The 19,834-nt window shown below is 37.1% G+C and overlaps 1 protein-coding gene across 16 annotated transcripts in view; it reads left to right on the forward strand.

Moving 5' to 3' along the window:
- The window catches only part of ADD1 (adducin 1), a 62,920-nt gene that overhangs the window by 19,463 nt on the left and 23,623 nt on the right, over positions 1-19,834 (forward strand). For all 16 annotated transcript variants that reach the window (XM_088055974.1, XM_014261266.2, XM_088055978.1 and 13 more), the window contains exons 2-7: positions 11,925-12,137; positions 13,369-13,531; positions 14,736-14,887; positions 18,063-18,143; positions 18,567-18,716; positions 19,653-19,796. In XM_088055974.1, coding sequence (XP_087912100.1) covers positions 11,943-12,137; positions 13,369-13,531; positions 14,736-14,887; positions 18,063-18,143; positions 18,567-18,716; positions 19,653-19,796 — 885 coding nt within the window. In that variant the 5' untranslated portion in view covers positions 11,925-11,942. The remainder of the gene's footprint in view (positions 1-11,924; positions 12,138-13,368; positions 13,532-14,735; positions 14,888-18,062; positions 18,144-18,566; positions 18,717-19,652; positions 19,797-19,834) is intronic.

The following is a 19,834-nucleotide window of genomic DNA, read 5'->3' on the forward strand; positions in this document are numbered from 1 at the left end:
CCCTTGCTATTCAGTTTCCATGAAAAATAACTGGATCCTGGCCAAAATGGGGCCACTTTGCCTATGCACTGCTGCATTCAGTTGATCCTTTATACATCATGATACTGATAATTTAGATGTGAATAACTTAAAGTTACTGAAATTTCTTGCATTTTTAAAGTATCAGGGAAGTATCTGTTCCTGTTGAAAAATGGGTTTTAAGTTCTTCTGTCATTTGTAGGAGCTTTTGTTAGTCACAGTGCTTTTTGAAAGATTTGACAATGGTGAGCATTATAGTTATTTTATATTTTAAACATAAGTTTTTCAGGTCTTTTGTATTTGTGATAGCATTGGGTATATGTGTGGGATCCATTTTTTCCCTAGACACTGATCTAGTATGACCTTCTCGAAAAATCTAACAAACATTTAAATAAGATTGTATTTTCACATCTTATTTTAGAGTGTCCAGTCCCCTTTATTTAAAAAAGGGGACTGCTGTATAGGTAATGCCATCAGAAAAAATGTAAAACCTTATGGGTAAAGTGAAACAATGCTACTGTGATCATATTGCATACTGGAGGGGCTTGTTCATTTTGCTGAGCCTTGAAGTTAAAAGAAAATCTTGAGAGAGGGACAAAGCTTTTCTTTCACCTCATCCCTGCACCTACAGCAGCATGTTTTAGCCAGCTTGAAACTGATGCTGTGTGTAGCATTCGAAGGATCTTTGGAGTCTTCTGCCTTCTTCTAAAGCTGCTTCTGAGCTGCACAGTTCTCATGCAGAGCTGCAGCCTCCCCATTGCTGTGGGAAGAACCTGTGATGTGTCCTCTTCCTCTTTAACTGCTCTGTCTGAAGCACCCCCAAGTTCACAGTGGACAAGGCAAAACTTTATCCTCAATCACAGGTCCTGACCTAGTTCTCATTGCTGTCTAAAGCCACCAGTGCAACCACTGCACATCTCTCTGCAGCTGCTGTTCTGTGAAGCAGCAGTGGAGGATTGTTCTCTGGTAAGTGCAGATGACTTTCCTTCTGGGGGCTGTGTGGAGTACACTAATGGAATTTGGGTTCTTTCATGGCTTAAGGGTGTTGTTTCTTAGGAAAATCTGATTACAAATGCTTTTACATTGAAATTATGGACATTTTCTTACCTGATTAATTACACTGGCAAATTAAACATCTAATTTCGCTTTAGTACATTGGTGACTTTCTTTAAGAAACTTATGTGTACATTTGTGTCTTTTTACAAATCCAGTCTTGGAATTAGAAGTCTAGCAGCTTTTATAGCTTCAGTTTAAGGCCAGTGTTCATTTTTGGGTCAGACGTGCTGATGCTCTAGGATAAAGCTGGGGCCCTGCCCTTGGAAAGCTGGTGATCTGATTTGACCTGTGTTCAAAAATCTCAGGGCAGTGGCTTATTGGTGTGTTTGGTGTGAGGCTTGGGAAGTGCATGTGGGTTCACAGAAACCTGAAAATAAGCAGTATTTGGGTTAAACCTGTTTATTTGTATTGACTAGTGACTCTGATGGCAAAATATCCATTTATTTGCTGGTACTGCTGCCACTATCCATGAATTTTAATAGTGTGAAAATATTTTACAATTGTCTTAGTACTAAGCACTATCTTACTTTACTGTCTCTACATTTGCTTAGTACTGTTTCTGCGCAAGTATAGGATGAAAATATAAATTAGTGACTTGACTCTTGTGCAGTACTGTTCAGCATGTGTAGCTGAGTCTCTGTGACATCAGTGGTGAATTTTTTTGTCCCAATAAAGCAGGCTGCAAAACTACTTGGCACCAATGTTTTCTGTTCAACAAATTATTAATAAGGCATGGAGTGATAGTGTCTGCAGTGCAACCCTTTTTATTATACAGGCTGTTAAACTTAACATTTAAAAAACATTAACCTGAGCAAGTCAGTTTCCATGGAGTAAACTGCTAAATGCATCAAAGAAGCCAGTGACGCCCACAAAGGTATTTTGAAACTTTTGTAGGTATTGTAGCTGAAACTTCTTGGGTAAGGTATGCCTGAATGATTTGGGAATTTGCATTTTGTGCTACTGAAGATCATTAAAAAATAGTAGGAGATATTCTACCTGTTCTGATGGAAAATTTATCCTCATAGCAAGTCTGATCAGTTTGACCTGAGTGTAGCCATGAGAATGATTAAGGAGGATTTTTGGTTCTGTTGCAGAGTCTTACATTCAGTCTCCAGCTGTTACCAACCTACCAGCAGAGGAAGGTGTTACAAAAAAAAAAAAAGGTGTTGGAAAACTGGAAATGCATTGGAAGCTGCAAACAACGTGAACATGTTGTGCCTGTGGAACTTATTTTTCGCAAAGCCTAAGAAGGAAGGGCAGGTTTCAGAGCAGATTCTGATCTCAGTGTAGACAGGTAGTAGAAGGTATTCTAGAAGTTGTATTAAAACTTGTTATACAAAGGTTTTTAAAGCAAAGTTATTGACTCAGTATTGTATGTATGTGGTTAGGAAATTTCCATCTCTATTCAAGGGCAAATGTGTCTGTTATTCACTCCCAAGTGTTAAATGTATCCATTCTTTTGTTAGGAGGACTGAAAGGCCCTGTCACATCTGTGACCAGTAAATCTTTCTGGTTCACGGAATATGTCAAGCTACTGATGCTGCAAGTTACACTTCTACTCTCCAGATTGTTTTTGTAGCTCTTCTGTGAACTCTGATATTTCATGTCTTTATTGAAATGGGTGAAATAATATTCTGGTAATGTTTTTGGGTTTTTTTTAAAGTTAAGGAAGGTAATTTTTCTGCTTCTATTTTTATTTGATTTTACTATTACAGTTGAACACCTGGCCACAGGATAATCTTGGCAACTTCTGTGTAGTGATCTGTGACAGATCCTGAATTTGCTTCTAATTTTGCCTTTTCAGCATTGAGTATTTCTGGCATAATTTTTGTCTCCATTTGTACTTCTTTGAATTAGCTATGTTAAAATGAGTTTTATGATATTACACTGTCATTAAGTAGAAAAACACAGAATCAAGAAACTGACTTGAATTGGGAATCAGATTTCTGAAATAAAATTGCAGGCAAATCAGCTTCACTGGTATTTGGCAGTGTAATTATGAGGACACATTTGAGGGGTTCTTTAAGTGCAGATTTTAATCTCAGTGTTGGAGTAGCTTCATAAAATTTATCTGAAAACCAGGAGACTGCTCTGAACAATAACACTGAAGCCCATGTTTTTCACTGAACTATAAAGAATTATTTCTGGGGCTAATAGACACCGAGGTAGTGGAAGGGAGAAGTGTCTCCACTGCCATAACCACCATTGGTGCTCCTCTGATAAGAGACAATAGAAAATATATGATGAACCTGCAGAATCCATACTTGCACTGTGTTTGAAAAAATGCATAAGATACTGGTGAAATTCCTGTTTTGTCGTTTGCATGCAAATTTTGTGATACATTTGTGAAACTCGTAAGAGTTTCAGCAGAAAAGCTTAGGGTGTCTTGGGTTAAGATAGTTACTTAGAGACTTTTTGTGTTTTATGAACTGTGTGACATTTTATGTTTTCTGTTATCACTTTCCGTAATCTTTCTTGAGTTATGCACTGAACACTTCCAGAAATGCTGTATGAGAAACGTTTGGAACTAGTAGATAAGTCTCTGAGTCAAAGAAGTGAAAGCAAAGTAATTTTGATGTTGAGTTAATAAGTGGGTTTGAAACTATTAGTTGTTCTCAACTAATATCTTTATATATCTCTTATAAATCTCTTTTGATGCTACAAATTGCAGTTCTGTTGTTGTTTTTTTTTCATAAAATGCTTAGCAGGAAATTGGAGAAAGAAATGATTTGAAGAGGTGAAGTTAAAAGGCTGGGAAGAAACCAGGGACCTTGTCAATAGGAGATATAAGTTAACAGTTTGAAGAGGATTTTTTAATCTTTATTTTTTAATCATAATTTTAATTTTTAGATTTGGATTCCTTTCCATTTTTAGTTAACTTGGAATTAGCTGTTAGTTGGAAATTTAGTCTTTCCATCATAAATTAATAAATCATGTTAGGGTTTAACGTGAAAATTTTATCACTGGTGAGCACAGGATGGAACTGTGCCTTCCACCGAGGGGAAGAATAGCACAGTATGCTGCTCTGTTCCTCCCTGTGTGTCATTCTCAGCTTCCTGCAGTGTCTAATCTCAGGGATACAATGCTTTTCCAGGTCAGGGAGGAGAGTTAAATGATTACTGTTTCTGAAAGTTTGATAATTTTGGCCTTTTAAATCCTTTATTACAATCAAGGAAGTAACCTCTCTGTATTTTAGCTTTTTGATTTTAATGATGGCTTTTCTCCTCTTTTGTTTGCAAGGACTGAATTATGAATTCTGATCCATGTATACTGAAACTTCTGCACAATTTAGACAGCTGTCTTTAACAAATATCTCCACTGAATCTGCCCACCTAAATTCCAGCATAAATCTTAGGTGGCTTTTTCTAAGTAGTATCACAGAACATAAAACAGCCCAGGTTAAAAGGGATCTCAAAAGGTAATTTCAGCCAACCTGCTGTGGAAAAGGGAGCCTAAATGGGATTATCCAACACCCTGCCCAGTTGTGTCTTGAATAGCTCCAGCTGATGGGCATTCCACCATTTTCCTGGTGAAAACATTCTAGTGATTGTTTTCAGTGTATAAAAAGTCCTATATCAAGGTGAAACCTTTTCTGGTGCAAATTGCAGCTGTTACCTTGTGTCCTCTCCGTGAGGCTCCTTGTAAAGAGAGAGCCTCCATCCATTTTGTAGCCAGCCTTTAAATTCTGCAAAAGTGTGATGATGTCACCCCAAGCATTCTCTTCTTCAGGGAGAAAAGACGGGACCTAACAACTCCTTTAGGCTTTCCTCATAGGGTAGGTTCTGCAGTCCTTGATCATGTTCAGAATGGCTTTCATTTTGACCTTCTCCAGTCTCTGTGTCTTTTCTTGTACTGTGGAGACCACAGCTGGACACGGGAGAACTCCAGGTATGGCCTGACGAGCTCTCGGTAGTTTGGGATGGTCAGATCTCTTATCTCTGCTGGTGGTGCCCCCGTGGGTGCAAACCTGATTTGCCTTCATTGCTGCAGCAGCTTCACTGCTGAGCTCTGTTCAGCTCCTGTTGTGCACCAGGACCCCCTCAGCAAAGGATCCCAGCCTGTGCCAGGATCCTTGGTGTCATCACTGCTGCATGACCTTGCACTTGTCTCTGTTCAACTCCACACTCTCCTTGCCAGCTCACAGTTCCAGCCTGTATTGGTTTGTGAGATGACTTTCCCTGCTGACCCATCCACCTCACCACCCAGGGTGCTGTCACCAACAAACCTGGTGATGGTGCTCTCAGACCCCTCATCCAGATTATTTGTGGTGATGTTGAAAAGTGAGTCTCAATATCATTTTCTGGGGATGCCCCACTTGTGACAGGCTGCCAGCCTAAGTTAATACTATTGACCAGCATGTTCTGAGTGCATAACACAGTGTGGGCCTGTTTCCTGTCCATTTTTCAGGCCACCAGCTGGTATCTTGCTGGTTTGTCCAGGAGAAGTGAAAGGCTTTGCTGAAGTTTGTTAAACAGTATCTGCTGCTCTGCCCGTGTTGACAGAAACTGTTATTTTGTTGCAGGTGATCGGGTTGGTCTGGCATGATTTGCCTGCCGTGAAACAGCTCTGGCTTTTCCCAGGCACTTGCTTCATTCAGCTTTGATAAAGCTAGACAGCAATTACTGTGTTTTACAACGTGGTGCAGTTATCATGGGGGCTCCTTAACACAGAGAAAGGTGTTCTCTTAGCACAGCAGCTAAACCTGTTTTTTTTGTGTAACCTTGGGATCACTCACTTCCCATTGTGTTAGGCCTCTGATTTCAGTGTTTTAGAGAAGGTGAAAATAGAAAATAATTGTTTACAGTGTGTGGATTTCAAATATAATCAGTCTGTTTTGGATTTCTTGTTGTCTAGCAGTTTACTTCTTGAACTATTGTCATAGTTACTAAAGCATGATATTGCAAATATAAAATGCAGTACTTTTGGCTAAATAAACTTATTGTTGTATATCTCTAAATTTTAGAGTCCCATATTTAACTTGTATTATCTCTGTTAAAAAACAAAATGATGGTGCCTGCATTCAATACAAGAGAAATAACTGTTCTTGTTCATGAAATAGTCTCCTCCTGTTTGAAAACAAAGAACAGAGGAAATTCTGAAGATGCATAAGCTTGGGAACATTAGCTAAAAAATAATATCATTGTTCATGATATTGAGTATGTTGTCTAGTGAGTAGTACAGTCATGATTTACTTTCTTTGTTCTTTGTCTTCCTAAGATAATGCCAACTTTTCCTTTTAAAAGTTCACTCGGAAACATTTGAAATGGCAAGAACAAATCCAATGTCATTGGTGCCAAAATGCTGTCACTGAATATTATGGAAATTGTAGTGCAAATCATAAATAATTTCCCTATTATAAAGTTATATTAATTTTTTTAAGGAGAAAGTTTGGCAAATGTTGTAAAGGAAATCAAAAAAATACAGAATGTATCAGAATATTGAGTGAAGTGCTAGCAGTGCAATCTTACAAGTTTTTTTGCAGGCACCAAGTGATAATGAAATTTTTTTTCTGTAGATAGGTGTTCTGCTTCTATGCTTCCTTGGTCATCTTCCCACCAACCTAAATTTCATTGCAACTCTATTTTCAGTGGCTCATTTAGCTCTCAGGTTTCTTCTGGCCCACCCCAGTGCTGCCTGACTCGTTCTCTTCCTCCCTCCCATCACCTCATGACTTCCCCGTGAAGAAATTTCAGTTCTGTAGCTTTCTGCACTTCCCCAATTCTTTCCTGGGCAATAAAATGAATCTTTTGTGGTTTTTTCCATCCTGTTGTGTTTGCATCCAAAACAGAGCTCGCTTCCTTCCCCCTACCTGCCCACTGCCTGACCTGTCACTTGTGTGAGAGTTTGAAGTAACTTACTCCTCAAAGGCTGTTGATTGCAAAACAGGAAAGAAATTGAGTTATTTTGTTTTGCTACCTCCTTGTTCCTTCCCGAGTAAATTCTTGTCAAATCTGTTTTCACCTCTGTAAGACATAGTGGCATAGTTCTGGTGTGAGTGGAGATCATTTTTGGAAAGAACTGTCAGGAAAAAAGTGGATACAAACCAAATTACAATATCATTGTCAGAAGAGGTCTCAAAAGCAACATATCCTGGAACTGAGTGCCCCTGATTTTTATTGCAGGAGACTGTGAATGAACAAGCAGTTGAGAAGTTTCTGCTCATTTAAATTGCAGATTTGGCACAAGGTCCCATACAGGTGTTCTGCTTGTACAAATAAACTGTAACCTGCCAGGAAGAGAGCAGGCTTGGGGTGTTTGGTTTGGTTTTCGGTTTTTTTTCTCTCTGAAATAACTTTCTTTTGTAAGGTTTTGGTCAGATAACTTCCTAAACTTAAAACAAACTCCATTGCATGTGCTGTCTTGAGAAGTGGCAGTGTATTTTGAATTTTTTAGAAGTCTTTTATGTTTCCATGTCACCTTGTCACAACCTTCTTCCTGCTTCTCAGAGTGTATTTTTATTCTGACTTGGCCTCAGCAGACATAAAGCTGTGTTGGTGTGGAGAGCTGTGCTCAGTCCTTTGGTGGCAGGGAGCCTTTAGCTCAAATTCCATTGACTGCAGCCCTAGTGAAAAACAACTTCCTCAGGGTGTGGAGCAGCAAAAAATAATCCATTCCAACTCATTGCAAAACAAAACCAACCCTTAAATGATTGCAAAACTTTTTTTTTTTTTCTGGAAGTGTAGTTTGCTGGTCCCTGCTAGCATACATATTGTGAAGCATTTCAAATCTTCCCAGTGTTCACATAATATCCATTATGATAGTTTGATATAAGCTATCAAAGATGTCAGTACTTATGTCTGTCCCAAATTCCATGTATCAAAATGAATTTAAAATTAAAGTTTTAAATAAATTCGTTATCTGCAATAAGATCCCAACCCAAATCAACTTTGGGATTTTTAATTATGTAATTTTTCAGATTTAAGGTTTTTATGTACCCTTAATTTATTGTAGATTCTTATTGAGTATTATTCAGTCTTACCTGTTTAAATTTCTTCAACTATATGTGCACCATCTGAGTATTGAGGAATGCAAATTGTTTAAAAAAATAAAGATTTTCCTCTTTGTGAATGTTAATGTGAAAATTTTTGTAGTCTTTCTGTTCTAAGACTTTATTCTTTTGTTTAAACTAAATTCTGTAGCATAACTCTAACATTCCTCAGGTGAATCCTTTAATGAAACTGTTGGGTTAGAAAAGAATGGGGAGGAAGAGGATTATGAATAATAAAAGTAACCTGAAATACTAATACGAATTTCAGAATGTTTTTTGTAAACAGTGCTCAGTGCCTGTAAATGAACTATAAATTTTATAAACCTGGTTTCTGAAAGGTAATTCACAACCAACTGGTTTATAGCAGCTGCTCACACATCCGCAAGCCCCGTGATAAATACGTTGTGCTGTGAATTGGCTGCTGACTCTCGTTTCATGTGCTGGGCTATTGGCCACCACAGTGTTTGTGTGTACATAGGTATTAAAAGAATGGATGTAATTGTTACTATAAGGTGCTGTTTGGATTTTATCACAGCTGTTTGTTTTCCTTTGCTCCCCATACTGATAGATGCTGTTCCCTCTGAATTTGACAATAACTGCTTCTGGCAGAAGGTTTTCTATGCACTTACATTTTCCAGCCATGGCTTTTTCAGTTAAGGGTGTGGCTTTTTCTGACACACTTGTGTTAGAACAGGCTCTCGCATAGCAACACTTATCGTGGCAGAAAGTCTTCTGGCATTACGGCTTATCTTACTGGTGGCTGTAGTGCACTACATCAGAAAGAAACTGTCTGTACTGAAGTGTTGTGGGTGTGAAGACAGTCTTAATTTTTTTTCCAGTATAGGTTTTTACTGCATGGGCGGACTGTTGTGATTTTCAGTGTGACCTTCCAGTTAATAGAATCACTGGCCATTCCCCATGGTGTGTTTAGATTCCTTTTATTTATTTATTGGTCTTCATATTACTGGAGCTCTTACTGGAGAGTTCATCATGCCTTACTCCCAAAGGTTTTTCAAGGAAACTCATAAATAAATTTCAGTGGCTTTGCAAATCATTGTCAAGCATGTCTGCTTCTAGTTTGAAAGTTGATCCCTTTAACATCAGTAGCTGACAGCCATTGAAACAATTACTATTACAACAATTACTATTACAATTATGTTTAAACAATTTATTATTAGACCTTGCAGGGAGGATGCCATTAATTTTGAGTGTCTGCAAAACTGAGCTATGAAACAGATATTTAATTTTAGATATAAAATCATCACTGAATTTTCATCATTGATTTTCATGTGAAGTTATTGCCACTACATAGTGATGAAGTAATAGCTTTCCAAGACCTTCTTGAATGCCATTGTGTACTTGGATGGAGGAGTAATGCAACTTTGGCAAGACACTGTGATCCCATTTTAATAGTGCTCCTGTGGGCTGTTAGGGGCCAGCTTCTCTCCAATGTGAGTAGGAAACAGTGAAGTATTTATGTGTGTCATTCATTTGGAAATAGGTTTTGGCACTCTGAAAGTAAGATGGAATTAGTGTAAATAATTAAATGAAAAATTACATTTGCAGATGTGTGTACAGTTTAAATAAGATTGTGCATACACAAACATGACACTTGAACACAGCGTGAACATCAAATGCCTCAGCAGGCAGGAGCAGGCTGTTCTCTGCTGGTGGCAAGCTCAGACTTCCTAGTTTTCCTACGCCTTGCTTTTCAGTAAAGACACATTTGTGGCTGTGCTCTGCAGAGTGCAGTATAAAGTGAACTACTTGAGTTGTTTTCACTTGCCGTTGTGCTGTTTCTAAACTCCCTGATTTTTTTTGATAAGCAGAGGCTGGTGAAGTTCAGACTTTGATTGGGCCAAGTGAGCTGTTACTGTAAAGAGAGTAAGGCATGTTTGGGTCTGCAAATTGTTGTTTTTCAACAAGGCCCTGGGTGGAGAGGCAGTAGTATGGCTGATAGAGCTCAGGAGTTTGGAAAAAGTGTTAGTAGGCCTTCAAAAGCATTTTCAAGCAAGGAAGTGACAGATGGTGCATGCAAAAGGTTGTGAGGGGGAAGAGGACTTAGGAGTCTATTAGGCATCTAAAGCTGCCAAAGGAGAGGTGTCTGCTTTGCTGTAATTTCACTTGCTTAAAACTTCCTAGGTGTAATACTGTAAAAGTTTTTCCTTGTGGATAAAAGCATTATTTCTCCTTTCTGTACCCTGTATTTCTCCGTGGGTGAAGGAAAGTGAGCAATTTAAATAATAAAGATGTGCATATGAGCTTTAGAGAAGAAAACAATCAACCATGATGTTTGAAATCTAAACTTTAAAATGAAATATTTTAAACACTGCAGAGATGTCTTTGTGTGTTTATTTAGTAACTTAGTGGGTGGAAATCATTGAGTGTTTAAGTGCTAACATAGATTTTCATAGTAATATCCTGTTCTGCAGAGTCAAGGAAAATACTTTCTTTTGCTCATTGTGTTCCACTGTTTTCTTCACTCTGATATAAGAAACTAGTTGAATTTTGAAGCTTCTTTCCTAATGTAGGAATTAAAGAGGATGAAATCTGCTAATTCCGGAGTCTTGAAGTAGATAATTTTCTTCATCGTAATGATTTTGTTTAACATAATCTGCCTTTCAAAATTTATGTAAACTTGCCTTTGCTGTGTGCATCCACATCTGAAGTGGTTTTAGCTAATAAGCATACAAATAAATTACTAAGCAAATTAGAAGCAGTTTAAGATTAGTCCCTAGCAAAAATCTAAAAATGGCAAAAGAATAGAGACATATGTAAAACCTTACTAATTTTAGATGTAGATGATGAATGATTACTTACATTAAGATATATACAGTCTTTTCTACTTAGTTGTAATTTGGTATATCAGATGACCAGGAATTGGAGGCTTGAATCTCAAAGTGTTGCGAGGGTGGCTTTATTGAGCTGTCTTTTTTCCAGTGGAAGGCTTCAAAATTCTTCTGAGAAGGATTTTGGAATGAGGGTTGTAATACTGTGCCCAGAAAACTGGGATAATGTTACACAAAGGAATTGTTGTGAGTGGAAGAGGGAGGTGTGTATGAGCAATACTGGCTGAGCTTTCAGCCTTTCTGGTAGGTACAGGCACTTGCTGACTACAACATGTAAAACTGAAAGGAAGCCAGACCAGGGAATGGGGGCTGTGTGTGTCTGTGCTTTCCAGATTCCAAAAACCACATGCTCATGTAGTGATGTGCATGGTATTGAATGGACCTAAAATAAATGTGAAAAGAACACTTTGGGTTGCAAAATAAGATTTCTGAGTTTGTATCCAGAAATGTGTTGGCAGTAAAAGCATGTTTTGGTGGAGCTGATTCTTCATATTAATGAACATGTGTAATATACTAATTGCAGTGATGATTTAATTTCTGATTTATGCAATATTCTTTTTATCTGCTTTAACTTTTTATGAAAAAACTAAAAGACAAAAGCCCCAAACCAATGAGTTTAGACCTTGTGTCTGGAACTTCAGTCATCGTCTCTGAGAAGGTTTGAAAGACTCCCATTCTTCTAAAAACCAATCTACCAGACAGCTTTAAGGGTTTTTTTTTATTTTTTTTTCCCAGTGTAAATGGGAGGTCTCATATTAGTTTTGTGCTGCATGAATTGATATAGCATATTGGACTTTTCATATATGTTAGCATACTTTTCTGATCTTATATATTAAAATCTTGTTTCCTACTCTAGAATAGTGCTATCCAGTTGCACAAACATGGTTTCTCATTTTGGAAGACATGCTAATTTTAAATGGATATGAACTATTACTTGAAGATAGAAACACACAAATTTTGTAATTATTTCCTTGCTTGATTTATTTATTCCTCCTCTCTCTCCTTCTTCATAGGTTCCTTAAAACTGTGCTATGAATGGTGATTCTGGTGTGGGGGTGGTGACTTCACCACCTCCAACAACAGCCCCTCATAAAGAGAGATATTTTGATCGAGTTGATGAAAATAATCCGGAATATTTGAGAGAAAGAAACATGGCACCTGACCTTCGCCAGGATTTTAACATGATGGAACAGAAGAAGAGAGTCTCCATGATTCTTCAAAGCCCAGTAAGAAAAGAAATGCTTCATCTTTAAAGTAACAAATTAAACATCTTCACTATCAGTACAGAATTGGAGAATTTTGTGGTATCTTAGATCCATTTATTCTTTTTTCTCATTGGCCTTTCCTGATTTTCTCCTCATTCCTCATTCATTTGAATTTTTTATGGTCTACTCACAAAGCAGCTCTTCAGTCTGGCTTTCAGAATTCTCTGTATACTCATCAACATTTTTTTCATATTTTTCATCCAATCCTTGTAAAAAATTTTTTTTCACTGGTTTAATGTATTTGTTCAAATGTAACTCTCTTAAGCGTAGCTTATACAAGGCTGGACTGTCCTGTACTCAGTTATTCTTTTGGGGTTTGGACATATGAAATATTTTTATAATCCCTTTCTGAAAAGGTGCACAGTAATGAAGTATGAATGATTGGCATTTAATATTGAAGATGTTCCCTTGGGGAGATAGTGCACTAACTCATGACATTTGTTCCTTTTGTAATAACTAGTGGGTGACTTTAGATACAAAACATTACGTGACATAACTTCACTTGGAATAAGGATGTGGTGGTTCACAATTTTCCTATTAAGTCAACCCATTTGATTTATGAAAATATTAATAAATTGCTTCATAAAAAAGTAATGACTTAATGACTGCAGTACATCTCTTTCAGTACTAATTCCACTGTTCTTGTCAAAAGCAGGAGCTATCAGCAATAGTAAAAACTCATATTTTCTTCCTTCCAAGTTAAAATATATTAAAAAAAAGCAAACAAAAATCCCTGGGGAAAATGTAAACAACCCCTCATCTAAACAGGTTTTAAAAATTTAATGTTCATTGTTTTCTGCATTCCTGGATGCTTTTCTGGCTCTCAGTTCCCTGTTAGCTGCAGTGACAAATTTTCTTTTCTGGTTCTGCTACTTTTCCTTTCCCATTTTGTGTTAAAGTTGATTGTACATTCTCCTCCTTTCAGAAATTCGTACTAGGAAGGCTCAAAGACTTTTGGCGTTACTTAAAAAGAGTATGCTGGAATTTCCATTAAAAAACCCCAAGTGACTCAGATCACTGGAGCTTCAGAGAGCAATGTTTTGAAGTTATAGTGTGCACCCAGTAGTTCTGCCTTGAGGTGTTTTTCAGAAGAGGTGTAGAATGGTTTCATCGAAGTGCTAAAAAGAAGCTGTGTATGAAAGGCTGAAGTTCATTTAAACATGTATTACAACATACAATGTTTTGTTACTAGGCCTTCTGTGAAGAATTGGAATCCATGATCCAGGAACAGTTTAAGAAGGGGAAGAACCCAACAGGTTTATTGGCTTTACAGCAGATTGCAGATTTCATGACAACGCATGTACCAAATGTCTACCCTGCAGCACCTCAAGGTGGAATGGCTGCATTAAACATGAGTGAGTGCACCTTCAGTGATCAGAACTGAATTCCTTTCTTTATTTTATTGAAAGGCTGAAAATGAAGACAGTGTGAATGAAATAGAGTACTGTGAAGTTCAAATGCTGTCCTATTCCGCTCACACAAACGCTGAACACATGAAATTAATTGATTAGCTCCTAAATGCCACAGTGGTATGCAAAGTGATTAATGTATATAGTTTATGTCAAAAGCTGTTTCAAGGGTGGCGTCTAAATTGAAAAATAAGCCTGATAAGCGCTATTAACATTTTTTAAATATTTAAATACTGCTAATTATGACGTGGTTTGTCTTCAAGAAAATCAAACACTCATTAGTAGTCTGGTAACAGTGGAGGTCTTTAGAAACTAATTATTTTTGCCACTGAAATACTGTTTGCAGCTTTCTCCTGTGAAATGAAACTTTAGACAAGAAACATCAGCAAGCAAAACAAAGCAGGAAAAAAAACAGAATGTGCAAATGCATATACACACAGGTTTTGTGTTAAGATAAAATAAATCCTTTCCTTTGCTCCAAAAGAAACCTTAAGTTCTGACTGTAGCATGGCCTGGTTCTGCTTTTTTATGGTTCCTTTTAACCACATTTCTAATTGTGCTGTAACTGGAATTACAGTATTTGTATTATTTACCTTGATCTTCCTCTCTTTATCTTGTATTTAATTCTTTTAATAAATGAATTCGTATACTTAATTTTTCTTAATAAATGAACCTTTTTACATCTTTTTGGGTGTGTAATTCTCCTTGTCAGGAGAATTATTCCACAAATTCTCTCTATATAAAGATATTCTAAATATTATGGAGAAATATTCCACAAAAAGTGGAATATTTGGCATTACATTTTTCTTTTAACAATGATTATGTATTTTATAAACAAGTAATAGGTTGAGAGAGGAAAAAAAAAATTTTGCTAAGGAATGCACTGTCGTGTCAACACTAATTTATAGTAGGGAAGGAAATGAATGTTAAGTCTACCAAAGCTGAACAACCTTGCTCAAGCTTGTCATTGTATTTGTGTAATATAAATTATTTCATTATAGGAATGAAAATTTGCTGTGCATTTCATAGGTTAATGTGTTCATATAAACCAGTAAGAACAACCAATATAATAGTGGTGCATGTTCCTAGATTTGAACTGATACTGAACTCAGCCTTCCTTGTGCTTTTTTTTACCCCTTCTCCTCTTCAGGTCTTGGCATGGTAACACCAGTGAATGATCTGAGAGGGTCAGATTCCATTGCTTATGAAAAAGGGGAGAAGTTGTTACGATGCAAATTGGCAGCTTTCTACAGATTAGCAGATCTCTTTGGCTGGTCTCAGCTTATTTACAATCATATAACAGTGAGTATTGAATCAACAGATAACTGAACCAATTGTTTTAACATACAAGAGAATTGCTTCCCTCCCCTATCTGTCATTTTCTCTTTGTGTGTAAGAAGAGCAAAGTGGTATTGAAAGCAGTATAATAGTGAAGAGATTTGTCATTGCATTTCAGCTTGGATGTCAGCTACCACAGTCTGAATAGAGTCTTGAGAGAGTGTACATGAGAATTCTTAGGATGAAATAAAGATTGCTGAAAGACTCAGTCTTTTAGTGTCTCAAATGCTTTGAATAATTGTATTTATTATTCCACAAGGTAATTTCTTAGTTTTCTTGCTTTTTCTGCTAAGTACTAAAATATCTTCTTAGTCATTCAGTTGAAATTTGTAATTCAGGTAGCAGCTTTTCTGAAAAAGAGGCCATAGTATTTCAGAACATGAGCGAGCTTCTCTGCTTAATGCAGCGTGCCAACAATTTTCCTTGTGACTGAGTAATCACTGGCATCCATAAAAATGATGACAAGGGGGTCAAATCAAGGAGGTTTTATACACCAGAAGAATGATCAACATGAGTCTCATGAGTAAAGTCACAGCTGTGGTGTTCAGCCCTGTCAATTGTTGTCCTAACAGAGATGAATTGTTTTTTATTCTACATAGTAGGGGTTGTCCTTTATGTATTTTCAGTTCTTCTAGTTGCAGTTGGAATGAAATATGGTAATATTATTTTTACTGCTTTTTGAGAATTCAAGGCATATTTTTTGTGAACAGATGAAGAAGATAAAGGATACGTGTAGGCATAGGATCAAGACACAGTAGTGGTTAGATCGTTCGGTTCCTTTTGTAAGGGAACATATCCAACATAATGGTTCTTGTAAACAGCTCTGCACCACCCCCAGATTTTTCATATGTGACAGGAGAATTGATTTTGTAAAAGGGACATTAATGCAATGAAAGGATTTCTAGGCAAGCAGGTTTGGAAATGGCTTTCTAGTGTGAAGTTCAGCCCTGGGAATGTTTCTACATTTAGATAAAAGATAAATGTAATGAAGAGCAGCATGTCAAGGAAAGGGGTTGAAGGGCATGTGATTGGGGTGGCATGCCTCAAGTTTGCTTTCTCTGGGGAGGAGTACAAAGAAGATACCTGTAGAGGAGGTACCAGTTGAGGTGGATGACAATCAAAGCACTTGGAAAATGAGATTCTGAAAGTGGTTTAGTCACTTCTGAATGGCACAGGTACTGGAAGGCTCTTGGTTTGTCAACAGCAGTCCGAAGTCATAGTTCTGTCTTTTACAAGCTCCTCCAGTGAACAACATTCTGAAAGATGATTGAAAGATAATTTATCTTCAGAAGCTGATATAGAGCAAGGTTGTTATGTTTATTAAGTAGTACTAAGATAACCTTTTGAAATGTGAATGCTACTTTGTGCAGGGCTGGTGTTTGACTCCGGGTTTTCACTTCTTTTGTGAGTGGATGCTGTAATTACTGGATCATTGCATTCAAGTTAAAAGCTTGTGCCAGTGCACTTGTGAAGTAAGAGAAAAGGTACAACAGCCTCCTGTGATGGGCACATACTGTCATACCCTCACAATTTCCATCTGGGCATATCAGGGAGTTGGGTGGAGTATCGTTGCGTTTTTTGGATCCTTATCACTGGCAGTTACTGTATGTGGAATTGCTCAGACTGGTGCAGTCCTGATGCAGAAGCAGAATTACAGAGCATCAAGAGCTTTCATGCCAAGTATAATAATGTTGAGTACACTTGGGTACCTCCAGGGTTTTCATGTCAAGTGCAATAGTGTAGAGTAAGCTTGGGTGCCTCCAGGGTCAGGCAGAATTTGAGATTACAGGTTTACAGAAGGTAGACATCATTCACCAGGTCTTGGTTTGCTTTGAGAGCATGAGCTGTTAATTGGATCTAATCCTAAAGCAAAGTGGTTTGTGAGTCTTGCTGCTTGTTTGTCTTCAATTTGAGCTTTCTTGTTAGCTTTTGGGATATTTTGAATAGTACTTGTTGTTTGTCTTGCATAAATAAGTAAGAGATTTTTCTCGATCATTTGCACTTCTGTAGTGGAGAACTACTTTGGTGATTCATAAAAATACAGATTAACTTCAACTGACTGCTTCAATTTAAGGCTCTTATGCTGTAGCATGTTCCCAGCTGGTTGTAAAGGAAACTAGATCTGTGCTAGAAGCTTTTGCATGACTGCACTACTACTTATTAGAATTTTTTTCCCTGCAGTAGAACTATAGCAAAGCATATGTATATTTAATGTTGCAAGTATAAAAGACGTGAGACAGAAATAGCATAAAGTAGCTGCATCTCAGGGAAATTCAAAACTCATTAATTGAATTGAAGTAAAACCCAAACAACAACCAAACAAAAAACTCAAACCCATAACACAAACTACACAAATGCTGTTGTAGCTCATAGCAAAGGAGGGAGTTGTCTCATGTGTCCAGTAAAACTTAGGAAGCCTATTAATTCATCATCAAAAGACACCTTAATTACTTAGATGTCCTGTACTTTTCATTGTACAGACTTCTAAGAGATGCATCCAAAGATGTGAATGCTTTGAAGCCAGAATTATTTTTGTATTTTGTATTTTAAACCCCTGATTTTGTCAATGAGGTGAGGGAAAAAAAACAGAAGTGAAGGTCAGGATACTTGGTAGAAAAATTTCAAGTACTGTTCACAGATGTCTCACAGGAACCAGCATCAGTGATGAAACCCTTCTCAGCATCAAGATGTTTTAGATCTGTGGGCCAGTTCTTGCCTTTTCTCACAGCCTTTTACTTTATACCTTCTGTCTTACTAGGGTAGAAATACAGCTGAGAGTAAACTCATTCAACTTAAAGAAATAACTTTTTTTCCTCATTTCTCTCAGTATTGTTCATTTTATCCATAGCAGGTGAGTTGTCATTATAACAGAATATAAGGATTTACTCAATTGCACCAATCTGAAGGACTCTGGCATGTTACTGCCATCTGCTTTTGTTCAACATGAGTTAATTAACAGTGCTGTGCACTGGTTATCTGTTATAGCAAACATGAAAGTTGTGTGTTATATGCATACTTGCCTATTCCACAATAAGGATGTAAAAGTAACTTCAGGTCTTCTTGTATGCTTTAAAATCTATTAGCATCTTGTATGCTAATAAAATTTTCTTAGTAACTCTTACTCTTGTTTTATCCTTAGGCCAGAGTAAATTCTGAGCAAGAGCATTTCCTTATTGTACCTTTTGGACTCCTCTATAGTGAAGTCACTGCATCTAGTCTGGTAAGCAATTGTTCATTTTCATAGCTGTAAAATATTCATATATGTATGTATATATACATTAATATATATGTATCTCTTAATTCTATCCTAGAGACTATTTTACTCTTGCATAATATGTTTAGAACAATGTTATTGAACATGGCTGGTTTTGGTACTGCTGAGGCATCTGAGAGATTTCTTTGCCCATGTTCACCACCAGATGTCTGCCCATTGATCTACCTGTAAAGAGGTGTCAGGTCATTTGGACAGTGAATCGCCTCATGCCCTTGAAAGCTGCTGGCTGTTGAGTCCAGCTTGTTGAGGGAAACTTTAGACATTTCAGATATAAATGATGACAACTGGTTTTAGAGTCTCAGTCATAGATGCTGAATTAAATCAGGTTTTTTGAGTCTTGATTATGAAAATAATTCTTTTTATTTCCAGGTTAAAATCAATATTCAGGGAGATGTGGTTGATCGTGGAAGCACTAACTTGGGAGTAAACCAAGCTGGTTTTACGTTGCACTCAGCAATTTATGCAGCTCGACCTGATGTCAAATGCATTGTCCATATCCACACACCAGCAGGTGCAGCGGTAAGCTCACTTCCAGCTTTGATCTGTGTCCTGTTCCCCCACCCCTCCCAAAGGGAGAGTAGGTGGGTCCCCTTAATCATATATTTGCTTCTTATTTGGAGGGCATAGAACCTTTTAGTCTGTCTTCAAGTATGGTTCTGTTTGAATCAGAGCCCATCCTTAATGCATTGTTACCTGAATGGTCAGACTGTTAATTGAGTTCTATCACTGGAAAATGTGTATATCATAAATGTATGTCCTTTACCACAAAAGACCACCTTTTGACAGTGAGTCATGAAAGCTTTAGCATATTTTGTTAGTTTTGTAAAGCACAGTTTATCAAGGTTTCCTGAAATATTCAAAACTTTCCCAATATTTCTCTTTGGAGAAGCTGATTACAATTCAGTTCTGCTTGTTTGGAATGTTTTGAGAGACTTTCAGTGTTCACATTCTGATGATTTTTTTTAAATAATTAATTAATCAGATTAATTCAATCATTTTAAGGACAAATGATAAAATTCCTAAAATTGTGAATTACAGAATAGCCTTTTTTAAAATGTTCTTTATCTGCAGTGCTGCAGAATTATCTGTATCACCAAAGTTCTTCTTTTGGCATGGGGGCAGGAGGAGGAAATAATCTGGAATGGAATGGAAGGAGTGAAGGATGCAGTTGATTTTGGAGCTTGGTAGTTTCTTGGGGTTTTTTTTCCTGAGTCCTTTTATGTTGATGCTGCTGTCATTGAAAAGCAGGTATATTGAGACAGACCTAATATCAATGTGGCTTTTGTATCCAGTCCAAAAGTTATCAAAAATAGAGGCTTTAAGGATGGAGTATAAGACCACTGTTTATGTACCTGTTTAATACATAAAAATATATTCTTATTTTAATTCTCATCACTATATTTTTTCACTTTTTCTGTTACAAGAAATTAAATCAGTTGTTTTAATATTTCTCAGGTTTCTGCAATGAAGTGTGGTCTCTTGCCAATTTCACCTGAAGCACTTTCTCTAGGGGAAATAGCTTATCATGACTACCATGGTATTTTAGTGGATGATGAAGAAAAGGTGGTTATTCAGAAAAATCTGGGGCCTAAAAGTAAGGTCAGTATTAACATCTATAATTAAGAAAAAAGGAGGGG

This window comes from Pseudopodoces humilis, chromosome 6 (assembly GCF_049639895.1).
Source record: "Pseudopodoces humilis isolate 2021_Gansu_Grassland_sample_001 chromosome 6, ASM4963989v1, whole genome shotgun sequence".
Classification (NCBI taxonomy): Eukaryota; Metazoa; Chordata; class Aves; order Passeriformes; family Paridae; genus Pseudopodoces; species Pseudopodoces humilis.